Source organism: Marmota marmota, unplaced genomic scaffold, assembly GCF_001458135.2.
Source record: "Marmota marmota marmota unplaced genomic scaffold, marMar, whole genome shotgun sequence".
NCBI lineage: Eukaryota > Metazoa > Chordata > Mammalia > Rodentia > Sciuridae > Marmota > Marmota marmota.
This window is the reverse complement of record NW_026000016.1, coordinates 27,185,285-27,205,592: the sequence shown is the minus strand read 5'-3', so window position 1 is coordinate 27,205,592 and position 20,308 is coordinate 27,185,285. Positions and strand designations below refer to the sequence as shown.

General features: G+C 44.0%; 1 protein-coding gene across 3 annotated transcripts in view; it reads left to right on the top strand.

Moving 5' to 3' along the window:
• The first annotated feature begins 463 nt into the window (after window positions 1-463).
• The window catches only part of Mtarc2 (mitochondrial amidoxime reducing component 2), a 41,352-nt gene continuing 21,507 nt past the window's right edge, over window positions 464-20,308 (top strand). The window contains exons 1-5 of one of the 3 annotated variants that reach the window (XR_007349775.1): window positions 465-920; window positions 6,121-6,294; window positions 8,871-9,030; window positions 10,030-10,170; window positions 16,251-16,378. Coding sequence is in view for 2 of the 3 variants with exons in the window: in XM_048809336.1 (XP_048665293.1) it covers window positions 652-920; window positions 6,121-6,294; window positions 8,871-9,030; window positions 10,030-10,170 (744 nt within the window). In the remaining variant the exon portion in view is untranslated. Of the gene's footprint in view, window positions 921-6,120; window positions 6,295-8,870; window positions 9,031-10,029; window positions 10,171-16,250; window positions 16,379-20,308 lie in introns of all 3 variants that reach the window. The other 2 variants (XM_048809336.1, XM_015483622.2) reach the window with 2 other exon arrangements.

The window sequence follows — 20,308 nt, the reverse complement described above, 5'->3', positions numbered from 1 at the left end:
GCACCAAGGGAAGGATTTAAAATTACAAGTCCCTTTTAGCAAATGTTCTAAGAAAGAGGGTCAGGGACCCACAGTTAGGTGTTGTCCAGAACAAAGTAAATTTTTGCAGCCTTGAGCTTTCTTAGGCAGACATTTTAATTGGTGTGTGTGTGTGCTCGCGCGCTGCTAGAAGTCTTGCCAGAGTTTGCTCCAGTCGACAAGCAGAGGTTATTTGCTGAAAGTTCTGCAGTTCTCACAGCGACCGGGCAGGAAAGGTTTTTTCCCAAATGTTTTAAAATCTTCCATTCTTCAACCCGCCTTTTGGATCAACTAAAGCGCGCTCCCATTAGAGGCCACCGGCTTTGAAAGGTGACGTTGCGTGACTGACGTCTTGTAGCGGACAAAGAGTGGGAAGTGAAGAGAAAGTGACCAATCCAGAGAAACTGGGCGGATCCATCTATTGCTTTGGGAGCCGCGCCACCCAGAGACGCCCAGGGGACCCCAGGCTCTGCCACGCTGCCTGGTTGCCCCGTCGTCCTCCGCGTCGGGTCCAGGAGTTTGACTGGCCGGTGGTTGAGCCATCTTTGGCTCCTCCCCACCCTCCCTGAGTCTTAAACCCCTCCTCGCCCTTCCAGGCCCAATCACCCAGGCCTGTACCCGCCACCGCAGATCATGGGCGCCGCAGGCTCGGCGCTGGCTGGTCTCGGCCTCCCCGCGCAGACCCGGCCCTCGTGGCTCGGGGTCGCTGCCCTGAGTCTGGCCGCGGTGGCGCTGGGGACCGTCGCTTGGCGTCACGCACGACCCAGGCGGCGCCGGCGGCTGCAGCAGGTGGGCACCGTGGCCCAGATCTCGATCTACCCGATCAAGTCCTGCAAGGGGGTGCAGGTGAACGAGGCGGAGTGCACCACCATGGGGCTGCGCTGTGGCAACCTGCGAGACAGGTATCCCCCCCACCCCCAGCCCCTGTGCTGCACCTTACCGGGACCGGGGAAGGTGGAGGGAGGTGGGGCCTTGTGCTGTCCAGAAGCATAACAAATGTCATGGCTTTGCCCCTTGGTCAAGGGCAAAGGTAAAAGGAGCACGTGTTTTCTGCAGGACATAGAAAGCAAGGGCCTTTTATTGGGGGAAAGGCATACATATTGGTGTAGGAAGAACTCATCACGTGTACTGGCGGGCAGGGTCCGGAGCAAGCTTAATCGTAGATCATGCTTTGCAACAGCAAGCTTTGCAACAGCAGTGGGGAACACCTCCGGGGTGGAGAAATTAGTGTTACAGTGAGCAAAGTTTAAGAGTAAACTTTTTATTCTAAAAAGACTGAGTCAGAGTGACTCTATGATTGCTATTAAAGTACCTGCCTAGGGGCTAATAGAAGGAGAACAGGGGTGTGCCACTTGATTTAAGAATAGAGAGCTACCACCTGAATTTCCCTGTCTGTTGAACCTTTGATCTTTAGCTGTAAACTTTTGCCTGATTCAGTTTTGGTAAAGTGGATAGGGCAAGTTCCTGCCTCTTGCCAGGAGAGAATGAGAGGTTGCACCTTTCCTCTGGAGCAGTAGGACTCTGACCTGGTGATTTTTTTGCTAGCTGTAAAGTTTGTGACTGTCCCCCTCCCCCATTGAAGATTAAACCCAGACCTTTATATTTTTTATTCTGAGTTGCCCAGGTTGGCCTTGAACTTGTGATTCTCCCCACTCAGCCTTCTGAGTAGCTGGGATGGTGTCACTGTGCCCCACAAAGTTTGTGATTCTATCTATAGGACTATAGCAGAAAAACAAAATGCTGTTGGCACTAAATAGGAATAAAACAGAACTGAGTGTCGATCCGGGACACTGGTGTGGGCCTTTTGGGGGCTTGTTACTCCCACTTCCGTTCTCTGGATCATGTTTGGGAGGCTTGAGGTTTTAATGAGTAATGAGTAGAATGGAGTCTTCTGCTGGGGAGAGGAAGTAGCTGGTAGTACTGTGAGTAGCAGGTATGAAGTTAGCCTCAGGTGTATACTTGCTGCTAATGTATAAACCAAGAAATCATAAACGAGGTTAAAATGAAAACAGTTTTATGGGAATGTAGAGTAGATGTGCACATTGGAAAACAGGCTTAGCGAGACTAGACCAGTGTTCCACTGAAGGAAAGTGGGCTTGGGTTTTCATCAAGTCCAGTGATTAAAAGCTGAGGCAGATAAGAGTGGTTGTAAGTTTGGTAAGTTCACTGAAAGGTCCAGGTAAAGAGGCAAAATTGGTGGCCAGGGTATTTCCTGACATGATATCCATGTAGCAATTTACCCCTGTTAGTAAATGTCTGAGACTTAGAAAAGGACTTTTGCTTTCCTTTTGCCCAATCTACAGCCATTTTGATTTTTATGTTACCAAAGGGAATAGCAATGTGTCCTCTTCTCCCAGAGGCAGAGACAGAGTGATCCTCAGTGAAAAACTCTGGACAAATTCCCTACCTACATAGGGAATGCGTGATGCATAGAAATTTAATTTTTAGGATGAAGATAACTGGGTTGGTTTAGCCATGGTCCTGTGTCTGTGGAGGTGGGGAGGGTTGCAAATAGATAATTCAAGGAACTTTTTAGCAGAGGGCCATCTGTTGCCCTAGGTTCATGCCAGGACACATGTATGCGCTGTTCTTTGAGGACTGCTATTCTCTTAAAGAAATGTGGGCTCCTACTGTATTGGAAAACTTCAACTTTCTTAGAGAAGTGTTGTGTGTACACACCACCTAACTCAAGGGCAATATTCTGTTCCCTACTCTCATCCTAGATTTCTAATACCGGAGATATTTTTTTTCAAACTACCCTTTCCTGAGATTCCCTTCCCAGTCTAAATGAATGAGAGTTGCCAAGGGTGATGTCAGTTTATGTGCAGAGTTTCTACCAGGTGATTCTGACACTGTGAAGGATCTTATCTGGGGCCATTAAGAGCGAGAAAATGCTTAAAGCTTATTCAAGTATGAAGGATTAGAAAGGTCTGCCTATTGCTAGAGAGACTTCAGGCACAGTGGTACTGGGCATCCTCCAACAAACTGGGAGAAGTAGAATCTCGTAATGCACATCCAGAAAAAAATGGGCATGTGCTGCTTTCTTCCCCACTTAAGACACTGAGGTTATTTCAGAGATTTCCAGTTCTTGTTTGTGCTTCCTCTGACCATCAGAATTCCTGTCATTTTCCTATTGACACTGCTTTGCAGGGCTGTTGCTACCATGAGAAGAAAGTATGTGTCCTTTGCTCATGCTTCTATCCTTGGCTTCTGCTTCTGTGGGCATCCTAAAAGAAGTAGAACTGGGTTACTTTTCACTTGTTTTGAGCGATACATTCTTGAGCAGGGGTGGGGTGAAGATTGAGGTGGAGAGTAGGGCCATGATATATAACGCAATAGATGCTGAGCTAAATTCAGTCCCATAGATTAGCTGATTTAAACGTCAACATTCTTGTGGGCTAGATATCACTATCCCCATCCTGCAAAGAAGGAACCAGTGTCTGAAGGATGAGTATCTCACCCCAGATCATAAACCCAATATGTGCTAGAGGGATTTGAACTCAGATTAGTGTGAGTACAGCATTCATGCTCTTTCTATGAAACCAGTGTGGTAGGTAGAAGTGTCAGGATTTCACAGAGGATCAGAAAACCTTGGACAAAGTTATTTAACCTCTGAGCTTCAGTTTTCTCATTTGGAAAAAAAAAATTAAAAAGTTGAACTTGTTGGTCTGACCGTGCCCTTTATTTATCAAAGGGCAATTGATATTCAGAGCAGGCTTGCCAGAAAGATCTCTGCTCAATGGCTGCTGTTCTCTGGACTTGAGAATAAGGTAACACAACTACAGACATACCTAGAATGCAGGCCTCTTTTATTTAATTCCAGTCTGCACCTGTGTTTTAGGAACTGTTTGAAGCTAAGATTTTCCTCTAAGTGCTCTCTGCTGCAAACTGCTAGAAGAATTTTGTTCAAAGCTCTTGGAATATTGTGCTTGAACCTGGCAGCCACCCTGAGCTTTGAGGTGTTTAAAGCTACCCAGCTGAATGCTGGCTTTGTGATGCTGGGAGGGCATGGCCTGGTTCCCTGACCTTGTAAATCCCCACTCATGTGTGAATTGATCACTTATCTCTGTTCCTGTTTTCCTCCTCTCTGTCCTTCTAGCTCCCCAGACCAGTTTGTAGCTTGGGAAACCGTTGGTTACTCAAGACACTGTGCTCTTTTGGGAAATCTGAGCTCTGGGCTTTTACACTCATCCCCCTACCACATGTTGTTGGTTTACCCTTAAAATTAAGGTGCTGACTTTTAGTATTACCAACTAGGTTTGAATAACTCAGTCATAAAACCCATCCTCCAGTCTTACCCTTTCTTTCAGATCTGGCCGGAACAGAGCTAATTATTCATTCCCTGGGTATCATTTGTCTGTAGGAAGTGAAGGATATCATTACTCAGGTGACAGGGTGATGAGGTGGTTGGGGAATTTTACAGATGGCAAGCTTTTACCTTTTATCCTTGTCTTTGTCCTGTCCCAATATTGAACTCACTGTAAGTTGCCATTTGCCTTTGTAACTGTAGTTAAAAACCTCGAGCTACCACTTCTCACTGTTAATTCCAGCAATTGACTCCCATGTTATTATACAACGGGCTGGAGCTAAGGGTGGGGTCGTAAGCCACTGTGAAGGTCTAAGGTTGTAAGGGTTAGATGGGAGATGAAAAAACCAGGGAGGAACTGACTGTCAGAAATGATGTGTAAACAGAGTGTCATTCGTGTTTAGACACCTGTCTGGTTGTGTGAAGATCTCAGAGGTAGTCTTGTCTGAGTATGGGGCATGTTGGAAGCCATGGTATAGGCTTTGGGGAGTTTAACCAAAGCAGAGTGTCTTAGTCCATTTTCTATTGCTAAAACAAAATATCTGAGATTGGGCAGTTTATAGATAATAAAGGTTTATTTTGGTCCTAGAGGCTGGGAAATCCAGGAGCATGGTGCTGGCATCTAGTGAGGGCTTCTTGATGCATCATAACATGGCAGAGGGTATCACATGCATGCCAGAAAGAGCTCACTTTTAGAGCAAAACTACTCCCTTGATAACCCATTAGTCTATGAATGGATTCATTCAATTATTTCCCAAAGGTCTCATCTCCGAATACCATTACCACTGGAATTTGAGGATTAAGTTTCCAACCACATGAAATCTGAGAAACACAGCACAGGGTGATCCAGGTCTCTGCACCTATGGATAAGACTGGAAATAGGGAATGGGGTCCGCCCCAAGGGAAGGACTATGAGTTAGGCAGGGATTCCCTGAGTTTCAGAACCCACTCCAGGTCTGAGCAGATCAGAGAACCCTGGGAACCAAAGACATCTAGAAAGAAAGGTGGCCTCCTCCGAAGCATGGGGACCTACTGCCCAATATCGCCAGATCTTGAGAAGAGAGCAGTCAAGCCAATTTCTAGTGTGCCTTTCCACTGCTATACTCTTACACCATCATGCATGCCAGTTGGTGGTGGGGGGAGGGCATGGGCTACTGCCGTTGTCTGCTGGCTTCATTACAGGGACAGTTTAGTTGAAATCTGGAAGGACTGTGCTGATAGGGAGGTTCCTGATGTAAGACTGGAAAGGGCAGGGACAGAGCCCCCCGTGTGTGCTGAGGTAGGAGTCCCCATAGAGTAACCTCAGACAGTCCCATTTGGCTCCAGTCATATTTTGGAATATTCTGGGGGAGGGAGCTGCCCCTCATTCTGGAAGAAAGGAGCTGTCCTTCCATCCTGCTCACACCTGCAAAGCCTCTTGCTTTCATTTGCTTCCCACTCATCCACGCCCACGGAGTTCCTCACCTACGCCACTTCTCTGCAGATGGTGATTTTGAAACTTTTTTCCCCTGGGAGTGATCATTCATGGGGTGCAATCCAAATCTAGCTATCCTGTAGATAAAGGTATCCCTGACTGGGCGGCTCGGGCTCTCCCCCAGATAAGCAACCAGCTCCTTTTGGGAACAGCAATGTTTAGACCCAAAGAATTTGGACCTAGGTAATAATTGTCTATGAAATATTTGTTGGATCCCCAGTCAGGAAAGATGGAAGGTTTTGAGGGACTAAAAAGCTAAAGGCAAACTCTTGAGAGGGTGGAGGGGAGTTTTCTGAGTCTGTTCTCATTTGCTTCTCTAAAGGTTTTGGCTGGTGATTAAGGAAGATGGACACATGATCACTGCCCGGCAGGAGCCTCGTCTTGTGCTGGTCTCCATCACTTATGAGAACAACAGCCTGATCCTCAAGGCTCCCGACATGGAACAGCTGGTTTTGCCTGTCAAGCAACCTTCTTCAAACCCACTCCATGACTGCAGGTGACTCCTTGGGGACATCTGGGTACTGCAACAGACCTGATTTTTCTTGAGTCTCCTGCTTGTGTTTGCTAGTTTGTACAGTAGATGATGGAATTAGAAAAGGAAATGTTTAATATGAGAAGCGTATTCTGGCTTGGGATCAGAAAGTGCTCAAGTGCAAGTAGGCACTACAGGGTATTATTTTAAGGGTACCCAGTACTAGTTTTAATTGGGTATATCCAGATACACAGACACAAAAATGACTATCACAAATAAAGAAACTGCTTATGCTAATGGATCTGTAGAGAAGGTACAGTCTACCACAAGGGCCATATACGAAACCACCAGGGTTGATCAGGGGGCAGATGGAGCAAGGGGTAAATACTAACAAGAGCCTTTATTGTAGTTTCTGCAAGACAGGGTTTGCAGGCTTAGGATTTGCCGGTTTGAACAATTTCAGCAGGCTCTGGGATACAGAAGTTGTTTCTAGAGTATTTGGTACTTGCCCCTGGGGCAATTAGGGCAGGGCAATAGTGGTCTAAGGGTAAGAACTCAATACAGGAGGTGGTTGAGGTATAGGCCCTGGGTAGGTTTGGCATTCATATAAAAGTCATATTTGCAGGCTGTGTTAGTCTGCTTTTTGTAGTTGTCGCCAAAATACATGTCAAGGACAACTTAGGGGAGGAAAAGTTTATTTGGGGCTCATGGTTTCAGAGGTCTAGGTCGATACCTGACTGATTCCATTGATTTGGACCCTGAGGTGAGGCAGAACATCATGTTGTTAGAAAGCTGCAGCTCCTGGCAGGAGAGAGAGGGAGAGAGAGAGAGAGAGTGCGAGCGAGCCAGCCAGGGGGCAAGATATGATTCCCAAGGATACTTTCCTAGAGCCCTACTTCCTCCAGCCATACCCCACCTGCCTAGTAGTCCATTAAAATTATTAGGACATCAAATGGATTAATCCACTGATATGGTTACAGCTCCCATCTAATCATTTCACCTTTAGACATCCCTGCTTGGACTGACATGAGCTTTCTGGTGGGGGATATCTTATATCCAAACTATAACATAGGTAATTAGCCTACTAATTGGCTGGCCCAGGGAGGGACAGTCCCTTTAACATCAGCAAGGCCCCCAGATGTCAAAGCATCAAAAATACAGAGAATAGAAAGCATTATTAATTCAAATACAAAGGATACAGGTGCTCATGTGCAGAGCTTGTCTCCTTTCATTTAAGTTGGATGCACCTTTATTTAGAATTGTCAGGCCCCCCAGCCAAGCAGACAAGGGGTTACTGGAGATTTTGCCAACTGTGTCTTGGTGCTGGATGATAGAGATGTGGAGCTTTCCAAGGTGAGTGTAGCCTCTGAGGTCTGCAGTCCACACTGAGGTACCTTTGGCAGGAGGTGGTGGTGGGGATTTTCATCTCTGGCCAGAGACCTTAGGCCTTGGCTTCCATTTGGTCTGGGGACCTCGGATGGACTGTCAAGTTCCTTTGATGTGAAGTTCTGGAGACTTAAATGTCTGTCATGATATGTCGTGGACACCTTGGTAACCAGCTGAGCATGTCTGCGTGCCTGTTCTCCTTCCCTCCCTCTCCCTTTTCTTCCTTTCTTCCTCTCCCTTCCTTCCCTCCCTCCCTCACTCCCTCCCTCCGTTCCTTCCTTCCTTTAGGAGGGGAATCCAGGCTCTATTACTGAGCTACACCTCCAGCCCCTAAACCGAGCTTTGTAAGTGTGTGGGAATGGGTGTTGTGCAAAGGTGCCAGGGCTCAGGGGAGAGACTCAGGTTATTCCCTGGGCCCTAATCTTACGATTTTCAAACAGAACTTCTGAGCTGAAATCCATCCATTGTATTTCCCCAATGTTTCAAAAAGTCTGAGGCACTAGTTTGCTGAACACAGTATTTCGCTTAATTATCTTAAGCAAATCTTTGAGGGGAATATCATCAATTCTGCTTTACAAATTAGGAAACTAACACTTCTATCACTGTCACACAAAGACAGGCGCTGGGATGTGAGCCCACCTGCCGCCCAGGCTTTTGCTTTTAGTGCCTGTGTGCAGGCAGGGGAAACACTTCCACAAATGACATGCTTTGAGCCAAATAAATTCACGGAGGAGAAAAGCCATTGCAACTCAGAGTTAAAAGTTTGTGGGTCAATGTTTAATGGGTTGAGTGATGGATCTGTTGGTGACCTGGCAGACTGACTCTTGTCACTGACAGTAAGCAACTTTTTTCTTCAAGGATCTCCACTTCATTGCACAGACAGCACTCTAGGGAAGCACAAACCCTGGGTGGAAAGGAGATCGGGATGTTTTGTATGCACATTAGGATTTGGGAGCTCTTCCCAGAGCACATTCTACACCCTCCCCAACTGGGTTCTGCTGCCGCCTAGATTTGGCCTAAGGTCCATTCGATAGCCATCGCTACTCTGCATTGTACAAGTGCATTCATGTAAGAAAGTCACCCTGTGGGGCTGGGGATATAGCTCAGTTGGTAGAGTGCTTGCCTCACATGTACAAGGTCCTGGGTTCAATCCCCAGCACTACACACACACACACACTAAAGAAAATCATCCTGTGTTCTTGTGACCTTTTTAGGCTATTTGGCCTTGACATTAAAGGCAGAGACTGTGGTGATGAGGTCGCTCAGTGGTTCACCAACTATTTGAAAACGGAATCCTACAGGTTGGTTCAATTTGAAACAAGCATGAAGGGAAGAGCATCAAAGAAAATTTTCCCTTTTGTACAGAATTACCAGGTGAGCTCACAGATCCCCTTCATGTCCAACAACCACACTTCTCTTTCTAGCTCTCTTCCTAGCCCACGATTGGAAATGGCCACCTCTCTGGTGGCCCCAGTTAGGAAACCATGGCAGTGGTCAGGCGGGTGGTCCTAAAGGTACAACCTGGGTAGAGATACCAAGGATAGAGAGGAAAGTGGAATGAGAGCTGTGTCAACATGCACGGAGGACAGAACACAGGAGATGTTGCTGGGGGCAGAGCCGGAGGTGACTTCCAGGTAGATGGAGACTTAGGAGAAAACCAGAGAAGCAAAAGTGAAAGGGTTGGGACTAAATCCAAGTTTCCTGAAATAGCAGAAGCAGGCTTTCTGCAGGCTTCCCGTTGTGCAGCATGGTTATTTCAGGGGCTAGGAAGGGACTTCCTCCCAAGGAAAACTGCCTCTGTATCAGCCATGGTCCAAAGACCAAGGACTTTGACCAAGGCCAGTGAACCAGTGCTTAAGATGCAAGTACCCTGGGAAGTTGCTCCCTGTAGCCATGGAACTACAAGTTCTTTGAGGGTAGGGGGTTTTATCTGTTTTGTTCACTGCTATTTCCCCATCTAGAAGAGTGCCTGCTCCCCATAGGTGCTTAATGAACGCATCCTGAGTGAATGGGTGTTGTTGAACTAATTCTTACTAGAGGGTAGCTGATTGGCAGCAGATGTTTCTCGTCTGATGAGGAAGTGGGAAGGGCTGCTGCTGGGGACAGGGGTGAGGAACATGGGAGAGGAAGTCTGGAAAGTAATTTTAGCCAGGAGCCAGTCCAGGCTGCTGCCCTGTCACTGTGTGTGGATAGGAACCATGTTTCAGTGCTGAACCTGGCTAGTTTCTAAGCCCACAGTCACCTCTGCCTCCTGAATACCACTCCCCTCTTCTACACTTGAATGGTTTTGATTCTGGACTTGGCTTAGCTTTGTGGTTGGTCTAAGCAACTTCATGGTATCGAGAGGTCTGATTGTGTTGTGATCTTGGACAGGTGGCTTATCCAGACTGCAGTCCGATCCTGATCCTCTCAGAAGCCTCCCTGGAAGATTTGAATACCAGACTGGAGAAGAAAGTGAAAATGGAGTACTTCAGGCCAAATATTGTCGTGACAGGCTGTGATGCTTTTGAGGAGGTAAGTGACCTGCTGACTTGTGCTTGGATATGCCTAGGGATCTGCACTGACTCAGGTTCTCCACGGCTGGCGGTGGGGGGCACTCTCCTTCCTTCCAGTTCACCAACTTTGTGGAGTTGCTCACTTATTTCTACTGCCATCAGCTCCCTGGCCTCAAGGGGGCGCTGCTCACCCTTTAATACATTGGCTCCAGGGCATAGAAGACTCCAAATCATAGCAATTCTGAGGCTGGAATATATAATCACAGCTCAGGGATAACTAAAGGGAAATAAAGATAAAGAAACCAGCCATTTCCTACTTTCCGGCACCACCCAGAAGTGCTTTCAAAGATTTGAGTCCTGGGCCCTAAAGTGAAGGATAGAGGGAATCTGCCTTTGAACAGTGCTTTTGGAGACACTGTTTGCTGTGGCCTGAGTTCTCTCCCAGAACACCCACATGCTCTCATAATGTAACTGGCAGCAAAAATTTCCACCCTCTTCAAGCACACCCCATTGTGGCCTTAAAGGGACAACTGCATCAGAAGCCAATCGTGATCCTGTAATCTGCACAGGACATGCACCTAACTGGGTGTTGCTTGGTCCTAGGAACCATCAGCAGTCAGACATTAAGCATGGGAGGGGGAGGCTAGACATTTTGAGTATGGGAAGTAACAATGACAGATATCATTAACTGAACAAATTAATCACTTCATGTAATTATTGGATCTTCAGGCCGACCCTGTGCAGGGGGTCTGTATTATTATCCCCTTTTTATAAGGAAACAGAGGCTCTGAAATGTTATATAACTTAACTTTGTACAACAGGTAAGTGGCATTAGAACCAAGACTTGCAGTGTCAGACTCTGCAGTGTGGGGGGCGGTGATTCCAGTGTAGAGACCCAAGTTGTTAACTCTGAGAAGAAAAGCTCTCCAATACCCCAATTCTTTGCTCCTGTGGATGACTGCACTTCCTTTAGTGTGAATACAATGTCCTCCTCTCATTTGTTGGCAAATATTGTCCTTTAGGTTAAACCTTTTCGCAGAACCTAGTTCAAATCTTTAGATATGTGCAAGAAATATTTGATCATTATTCTATTATTTGATAATTTAAAAATATCAGTGCATATGGAAGTTGTCTGCTTATTGATTTTTATCTTGTCATTTGCTCTCTAGTTATTTATTTTGCAGTGCTGGTTGGGAGCTGAACTAAGGCCTTGTATGTGCTAAGCTTGTGCTCTACCACTGAACTATACCCCAACATTGTTAAATTTTAACAAATTCATGCTCTATTATGGGCCAGGCATGGTTTCTAGGATCCCTGAATATAGAGATGAAAAGATGGGGCTCTTGCCCTTCAGGATGTTCCAGTATGATAGACACAGCCATGAGAAATGACAGCCCAGCATGAGAAATGTCTTAGTGTACACACTTTCAATGTACCAGGGATGCCTAGAAGTGGAAAATGCTTAAATCTGCCTGAGGAAGGGAGGTATGGGAGTGCGGAGGTGACAGATCAAGCCACCAGGAGCAGTGCTATGCATCTGTGTATTTGGGTCTTCTGTGGTTTAGGCCGGAGAAGTTGGAAGGTCTTTGTGGGTAAAGGAAGCACCTAGTTGGAAGCCCTATGCAGGAGAGGCCATAATCAAAGAGGTGCCATGGAGTATCTCAGAATCACAGGAGTACCGGAGGGAAAGAGAAACAGGAGGAGGCTGGGTGGGGGACTGGTACCACACCAAGGAACATGGATTTTAAACTGTGAATATAGAGGAGCTGGTAATGATTCTGAACAAGGAAGTTATGATTGGCATTCCTCCAACAAATATCTGCTGAATGCCTACAGTGTGCCAGGCGCAATTACTCTGGCAAGTGCATTGAAAGGAGGAAAGCCTGAGGCAGATAGGCCGACGCCATGGTCAATCACCAGGTGGTCTCTTTTCTAAAATGCATCTTAGCAGGCCTTACCTGAAACCTATAGCAGCATCAAGGTAAGGTCTGTGATTCTTCATTGGCAGCACCAGGCCAGATGAATTTCCTGCTGGGGGTACCTGGAGAGGCACTGAGTGAGGAGATGTAGGAATAGTGAAGGTAAGAAATGAGGAGGCTGTGGAGGATGTTGGAGGGGAAGAGGCCCCAAGGGACTCAGTCACTCAGCTCTCTTTCTTTCTCCCCCAATAGTAAATCCAGGTTAGATGAAACCTGAGCTGTATACAATCTGGGGGACGCTTTAAGAACAAAAGGAACATCAAGCCTCATTTAATTCTGGGAAAATGACTAGTAGAGTGTATCTAAGAATAGAAGATGGGTGCCTGGCACACACCTGTAATCCCTGTGGCTCTGGAGGCTGAGGCAGGAGGATCACAAGTTCAAAGCCAGCCTTAGCAGCTTAATGATGCCCCAAGCAACTCAGCAACACCCTGTCTTTAAATAAAAGATTAAAAAGATTTAAAAGGACTGGGGATATGTCTCAGTGGTTAAGCATCCTAGGGTTCAATCCCTGGTACAAAAAAAAAGAAAGAAAGAAAGAAGGGAGTCATAAAGAAATTAGTTCATGAAGCAAAAGTTCCTTCTTAGAGCTCTTTAAGTTTATCCAATATTTTCTGAGAAACTTTCTTTTAGGGAGCATGCTTTTTCTTGAATTGTCTCCACTGAAGGGTAAATTGTTTTGGTATTAATTTTGGGTTGAGATCTTGAGTCAAGAAAATTAGAAAGTTGCTTTCATCCCTGGCTGAAGAATTTTTGCTGTACTGTACCTTAAACTTAATTTAAGGCTAATGAAACCGTAATCCTGTTTTCAGGCAATCTGAATGGGTAGAGTCTTTTTTAAAAAATGACAAAATGTACTCTCAAGTTCCTTCTTTTATTCCTGCATTGGGATTGGCTAACAGAAATGGTAAATATTTTAATTTTCTGGAAAGTCCTCTGGTTATGCACATTAAAGAAAAAAAAAAACTCCTTAGTATGAAATGATGCTATATTGCTGATTTATTCTGCCTTAAATTAGGAAGCCCTGTAGTTAAGAGCCTGATGCATTAACCTGTCTTCTTGGTGCCATTACAAAACTATAACCTTTTCAATGAGTGGTACTCTATTAAATATTAATGGAAAATGATAATGCACATAAATATTTAATAGACCAACTTATACCAAAAAATAGCAAACCTAAGCATGGTGCAAAAATTCAGGCTATTGTTATTTTATTGTTATTATTATTATTATTATTATTATTACAAAAATATAGAGCAATAGGAGAATGTATTGTGCAATATTTACTCTTTGTGGCCCAAAGTACTTTTTTTTTTTTCATGTAACTCAGAATATTCAGCAGATTTCAAAAGGCTTGGGCCAGTGTGGTGTGTTTGAGTTCTGGGAATGCAGAGCAATGAAGTTTAGAAATAAAGACATTGACCAGTACTTCTTATCTCTGTGGTTGACCATTGTGGGGGTCACTGTTTCTTGAACTTTGTTCACTGTCCTCCTGAGCTGGACTTGACATTTTCTATGGGATGCCTTGTTTGTGTCAGTCCTTGCTCCACATCACGAAAGAACTAGAGCCAGGCACTGTGGCGAATGCCTGTAATCCAGAGACTTGGGAGGCTGAGGCAGGAAGATCAGCAACTTAGTGAGGCCTCAAGCAACTCAGCAAGGCCTTGTCTTTAAATAAAATATTAAAAAGTGCTGGGGGCGTGGCTCAGTGGTTAAGTGCCCCTGGGTTCAACCCCCAGTACCAAAAAGTAAGTAAGTAAATAAATAAATATTTTTTAAAAAGAAACTTCTAGAGAAAATCTGCTTCTGTTCTAAAACTGCTTTTGAAGTCAGGCAGTTTTGGTTTGAATCCCAGCTCTGCCACTCACTGGCTGTGTGAATTGGCTCTTCCCAGCCCTATCCTTTCTAACTGGTGAAATACAGAATTTTGGCAAATCATCATTTACCAGATTTTTTTAGTTCCTGATGACCTGAGATGGAACTAATTGAGGTTTTATTTGGCTGCTTGGATGACACTTTTTTCCTGGTAAAAGAACAGTTATTTCTACCTGGCTTCAGGGATTTGAGGTATTAATAATAATAATAATAACTATATGTAATATATAATATGTATATATAAATACTTTTTGAGTTTTTTTTTTTTTTTTGGTACTAGGGATTAAACTCAGGAGCACTTTATCATTGAACTACATTCCCAGTCCTTTTTATTTTGAGACAGTCTCACTAAGTTGCTTAGGCCAACCTTGAACTTGCAATCCTTCTGCCTCAGCCTCTGGAGTTGCTGGGATTACAGGCTAGCCCCACTGCACCCCTAGTAACATTGTGGCTCACATTATTGAACAAGGTAGCAGTCACTGGGCCAAACTCTTTGTATGCATTATTTCATTTAATTCTTCTTGATACCCTTTCCAGATTGAATCACAACTCATTATTGGGTTATAGTACCACTTTAGTGGGTCCAGACCAATATTTAAAAAAAAAAGGAATAGAATATAGTAAAAGTATTAGAAGGTATTAGAGTAAACAATATGTAGAAGGATTAGGAGCTATTTAGCACAACTTTTGTTTGTTATATGCTGTGTGTGGATGAGAGAGAGGATTAGGAAACAATGTAAAATGTAATTTTCACTATAGGTCACATTGGAAGATGCTCCATTGTTAATTAGGCAGGTAGCATTTTGTTTGTTTGTTTGTTTTTCCTGAGGTCACCAAAACACAATGTCTTTTTTTTTCTTTTAATTTTTTTATTTGTTCTTTTTTAGTTATACATGACAGTAAAATGTATTTTGACATGTCATATATACATGGAGTATAACTTCCCATTTTTGGGGATGTACATGATGTAGAGTTATACTCGTTATGTATTCATATATTAATATAGGAAAATCATGTCTGATTCATTCTATTGTCCTTCCCATTTCCATTCCTCTTCCCTTCCCCTGACTCTGCCCTGTCCAATCTGGTAAAACTCCCCTTCTCCCTCCCCCCCATCCTATCTATTGTGAGTCAGCATATTGGAGAGAACATTTGGCCTTTGGTTTTTGGGATTGACTAATTTTACTTAGCATGATAGTCTCCAGTTCCATCCATTTACCAGCAAATACCATAATCTTCACTCTTCTTTATGGCTAAGTAATATTCCATTATGTATATATACCACATTTTCTTGATTCATTCATCTGTTGAAGGGCACCTAGGTTGGTTCCATAACTTAGCTATTGTGAATTGAGCTGCTATAAACATTGATATGACTGTATCACAAAACTATGCTGATTTTAAGTCTTTTGAGTATATGCCAAGGAGTGGGATAACTGGGTGAAATGGTGGTTTCATTCCTAGTTTTCTGAGGAATCTCCATACTGTTAGAAGCCAAAATGATAAAAAAAGGGTCAGGGATCAAGGATTCCTTAAGAATTTGTTGACAGAATTCCTTTACTTTAGAAGATCTCCGATGTTTTCTTTTTGGTTTACATCTCAGTAACTTGAAATATTTGCCAGAGTGACTCTTAGGTGCTGGGAAAGAAGGAGCTGAGGCATGTCAAGCCCCTTTTCTATCAAGAAGAGAAGAGGCTGCTTATGGGGGGCTCTCCCCCACTTGAGTAAAGGGAAGCCCATGACCAGGATACTGAGTGAAAGATGAAGTAAGAAGAGATGCACAGAGGTCCCTGGCCAGCGGATCTCATGCTGGCTGTGCACTGGACCACCTGGGAGCCTTAAGCAAGGCTGATACTTCTGTCTGAGGTGTAACCTGGGCAGAAGGAGCTTTTAAAGCTCCCAGGTGATTCTAGCATGAAAACTGCATTCCTAGGGTTTTCTTGGTGTAGCCACACTGATGGTTGTCTTTTGCTGGAAAAGCCCATGTCACCCTGAGCAACCAGCCCTGATTAATCATTTAAACTAGCAGCACAAGGTTGATTTACCCAAAACTTCTACACTTCTCCCCTCCCTACTCAAGACTGATACAGATCAACAGATTACCAGCCACCAGATTTCCTTAGTCATTTCCTCCTAAAGATACAAGGAGTTTAACCTGGGCTAAGATAGTCTTTCTGCAAGCTGATCCACCATCTCCCCAGACTTACTGGCTTACTGAATAAATCTTTTTATTTGTTCCAAAAAGTGTCCTCCATTCATGGGGCTCTTTTTTTGAGTGGCGAGTAAACGGACTTTGATTCAGTCACACTTGGAACAAGACTGCAATCAGTAAGGAGCTACATTTGTGCCTGAAACCAGGGTGGTTCTTCCCTGGTGAGTTTGTTTTTAACCTCCCTGAGCAATACTTTTTGATCTTAAAAGTTAGCAGGTTCCTCCAAAAGATTTTAAAGGTTCTTTGCAGTCCTGGAATTGTATAATTCCTTGGGCATTTTCTTCTCTCTGTTAGTATGTGCATGTGTGTGTCCATCTTTCTGAACACTTTAAATCATTTATAGATTACTTACCATACCTAATGCAATGTACGTGCTATGCAAATAGTTATTATACTGTATTGCTTCAGGAATAATGACAGAAGAATCTATCCATGTTCAGTACAGGTGCAGTCTTTTTCCCAGATACTTTTGATCTGCAGTTGAGTGAACCCGAGAATACCCGAGGGGGCTGACCGAGCTATGTTCCAGCTTTTTTGTAAATGAACTCATTTAATCCTCAAATTGCTTAAGAACCATTTCTCAGAATTTCTTTCACAATACCTTTTCTAGTTTACCCCTGACCCTGTGCGAACAGGGATTTTATGTGAGACCTGTTGAACTGAATCAGAGGCAAGGATTTGCTTTTTGAATTGATCACAACTCACCCATCTCTAAATGTTGTTATCTCTGGTTGAGGAGACCCTAAGTCTTTGATGACGATCGTACATGGGTATTCCTTTTGAGCAGTATCGTACAAGAACACATGTTCATAAATCACAATTGAGGAATAGTCACTTGCTTTACCATGTTACCCAAGAGACAAGTCCATCAAATACAGATGTTGTCATAGAGATGGAAGAGTAGAAGTGGGTAGGAGTCATCTCGTGGGAACCTTACCACCCACATCTTTCCATCCCTGCCCTCTGGAGTGCTGTGACTCGTGGCCTGGACCAAAGGTGTGAAAGAGCAGCCAGTGCATCCCAGGTTGCCGCTGTTTGCAAACTGGGTTGGCAGCCTGCCCTCCCCCCCCCCACCCCGCTCCCACCGGGCCTGCTGTTGCAGAGTGGGGTCCCTTAGCATCTCTGACAATCAGGAGCCAAGCCCCAAGGGGGGACTAGGATGTCTTTTGTCCATTTGGGCACCATAATTCTCATGGTTTTAACTTCCCTTGGTATGTGAGTGGTACATGTACAACCACATCGGCTTCACAAAGTGTCCAAATCAGTGCAGACACATTAGAGATCAACAGCCATGTCTTCTTTCCTTTGTGTAGCCTACTGATACTGGTGTTCCTAAAAGCAAGTGGTGTTCCAGGAACAGAAGTCAGCTAGCTTTTAAAAAAAAAGTCTTAGGTTGTTAACCTGTCCTTTCCCCAAGATTTTCCAGGTCCGAGTATCCCAAACAACAAACTTCTCCTGGCAATTTGTTATGCATTTCAGGGCAATATTATAAAATTAGGAAATTGCAAGTCAGGTGCAAAATTAGAAATATGCCTCTTGTGTTTCTAAAGTAGGTGCATATGCCTGCTATTGTGTAACATGAGGATACTTGTAATTTAAGGATAAAATATACTGCTTCTCTACACTGCGCTGTTCACACCTGAGGTTGCAAGAAAGCCTCAGGGAATCAGGGCTCTGGAAAGCTTTTTAATGACTCAACTCAAGAAACTTTTTTGGATAAAGTTAGGTTTTTTTTTTTTTTTTTATTTTGTTTTTATTTTTAGTATAAAAGTAATTTTTAAAGTAACACATCCTGGATGGGAGTGAAACTCAATGAGAGAGCCCTTGCCTAGCATGCACAAGGCCTTGGGTTCCATCCCTAGTACTGCACAAAAAACCAAAAGAACCTAGTAATATAACCTCTGTATTTTCTGTATGTAATTTGAAAAATTAAGTGAAGTTTAATGAAAGTAAAAAAAAAAAAATCTATCACATTTTACTATCAAAGGTGACGTAAGAGTACATTGTGTTGTGTTTCCAATATCATGGGTATAATATTTTGTGGAGAATCTTTAACTCCACCATTTTCACATTATTTATTTATTTATTGTGGTGCTGGGGTTGAAACCAGGACCTTGCACATTCTGGCAAGTTCTCTACCACAGAGCTTCATCCCCAACCCCCCATCATTTCACTTAATGGTATATGGCAAACATTCTGCTTTGCAAATTAGTCACTAGCAATGGCTTTAGAGCTTCCTATTAGTGCATCATATGATTCTGCAATAACTTACTTAACTATTCCCTTGTTATTGAGCCTGTAGACAGTATTCCATTTTCTCTTACATAATTAATGTTTTGTAAAACAGTCTTCTTCTACATTTCTAAATTTATTCTTAAAAAATACTAAATCAGCGTTTTAAAGATTCTGCATGTGTATCACCAGGTTACTTTCCAGAAACCTTCTACCAGTTTGCCTTCCCACAAACTGAGCCTCTTCATTGTACCATTGCCAGCAATCTGTAATCTTTAAAAGATTATAATTTGGTAACTGGAAAGTAATGTCTCAGTTAAGTTGGTAAAGCTAGTCATGTAAATGCTAGTTTTACTTCATCTGAGAAAACTAGAAATCTAGTCATGTAAATGCTAGTTTTACTTCATCTGAGAAAACTCATATCCTGCAAGTTCATACTATCAGTGTCAAAGTTCTGAAACATTCATGTTTGCAGAAAGAACTTCCTAGGTGCTGAGCTCTGAGATAGATATTAAGATTATAGAAGTGGGGCTGGGGATGTGGCTCAAGCGGTAGTGCGCTCGCCTGGCATGCGTGCGGCCCGGGGTTCGATCCTCAGTACCACATACAAATAAAGATGTTGTGTCCGCCGAAAACTGAAAAATAAATATTGAAATTCTCTCTCTCTCTTTCTCTCTCTCTTAAAAAAAAACAAAACAAAAAGATTATAGAAGTGAACTCAGTGTGTCTGTCTGCCAGTGTCTCTTCATCAAGGGGGACTGAGGCATTGCAGTACTGATGATGTCTGAGATGAGACATCACTCTTCCCAGAGCTCAGGAGAAACGAGCCCTCAGGGTATGCTGTGTTGTGTGGGGCGTACTAAAGATTTGCTAGGAACTGGATCCAAGTGCAGGAAAAAATGCCATTGGGTATTTTTATAGGGAGAGTGATCAAATTTTGGATTAGGACGTTAAAGAACACTCGTTTGCTTGTATGCCTTAGAAGTGGAGAAACAATCTTTGAGTCAGTTCAGCTGTATGGTACAGTGGGAAATATGTATTTGGTCTTTGTCTCTGGTTGCTGGCACAGAGCTCCTGATTCTTGGAATTTGTTGAGTGAGAGGAGTGAGATGAACATCTTTTGTTATTCACAATGAGCCCCTCCCAATCGTACCTGAGTTTATGGTAAGGAAGCAACTCTTGAGGGGAGTAGAAGGTGCCTAGATAGCTTTAGGATGGGGTTGGTCACCTGAAAAGCCAAACCATGATTAAAGGGATGGGACTTTCAGGTGCTGCCTTGAACTTGATGAAAGGGAGAGGGTCTAGAGGTTGAGTTCAGTCATCAGTGGCTGATGATTTCATCCATCATGCCTATGAGATTAGTGACAGACGAGAGTGGTGGGAACATGAGGTGAAGGGGTAATTCTATAAACTGGGCCCACATACTGATCCCACACATGCTTTTTGTTGTTACTTTTTGCCGCGTCCGGCCAAGGGAGCCGAGTCCGGCGAGGGACGGCGAGGTTAAAAGACACACAGGACACCAAGGTTCTTCATCCAGGAGTCAATAATCTTTATTGTTAACACACCTTTTTTATACCCCAAGTAGCAGAAGTGGAAAACTACCCAAAAGCAGGAGGGAGGGGGGAGAAATTTAGTTTCAACATCTATTATTGTCAGGTACCGAAACCTCCCTTAACAATAAGTCCATCAGACCAGAAAAGGTCAAGGCATTCCCGTGGGATACATATGTCTCAGACGGACAAGCAGGAACAGAAAAACCGCAAGTTCGCCATGGCCTTGTGAGCTGGCCACACTGGCATGCAGAACAAACTAGTGGAGGTAGGGCTCCAGGGGCCAGGGTGGACCTGCTGCCAACA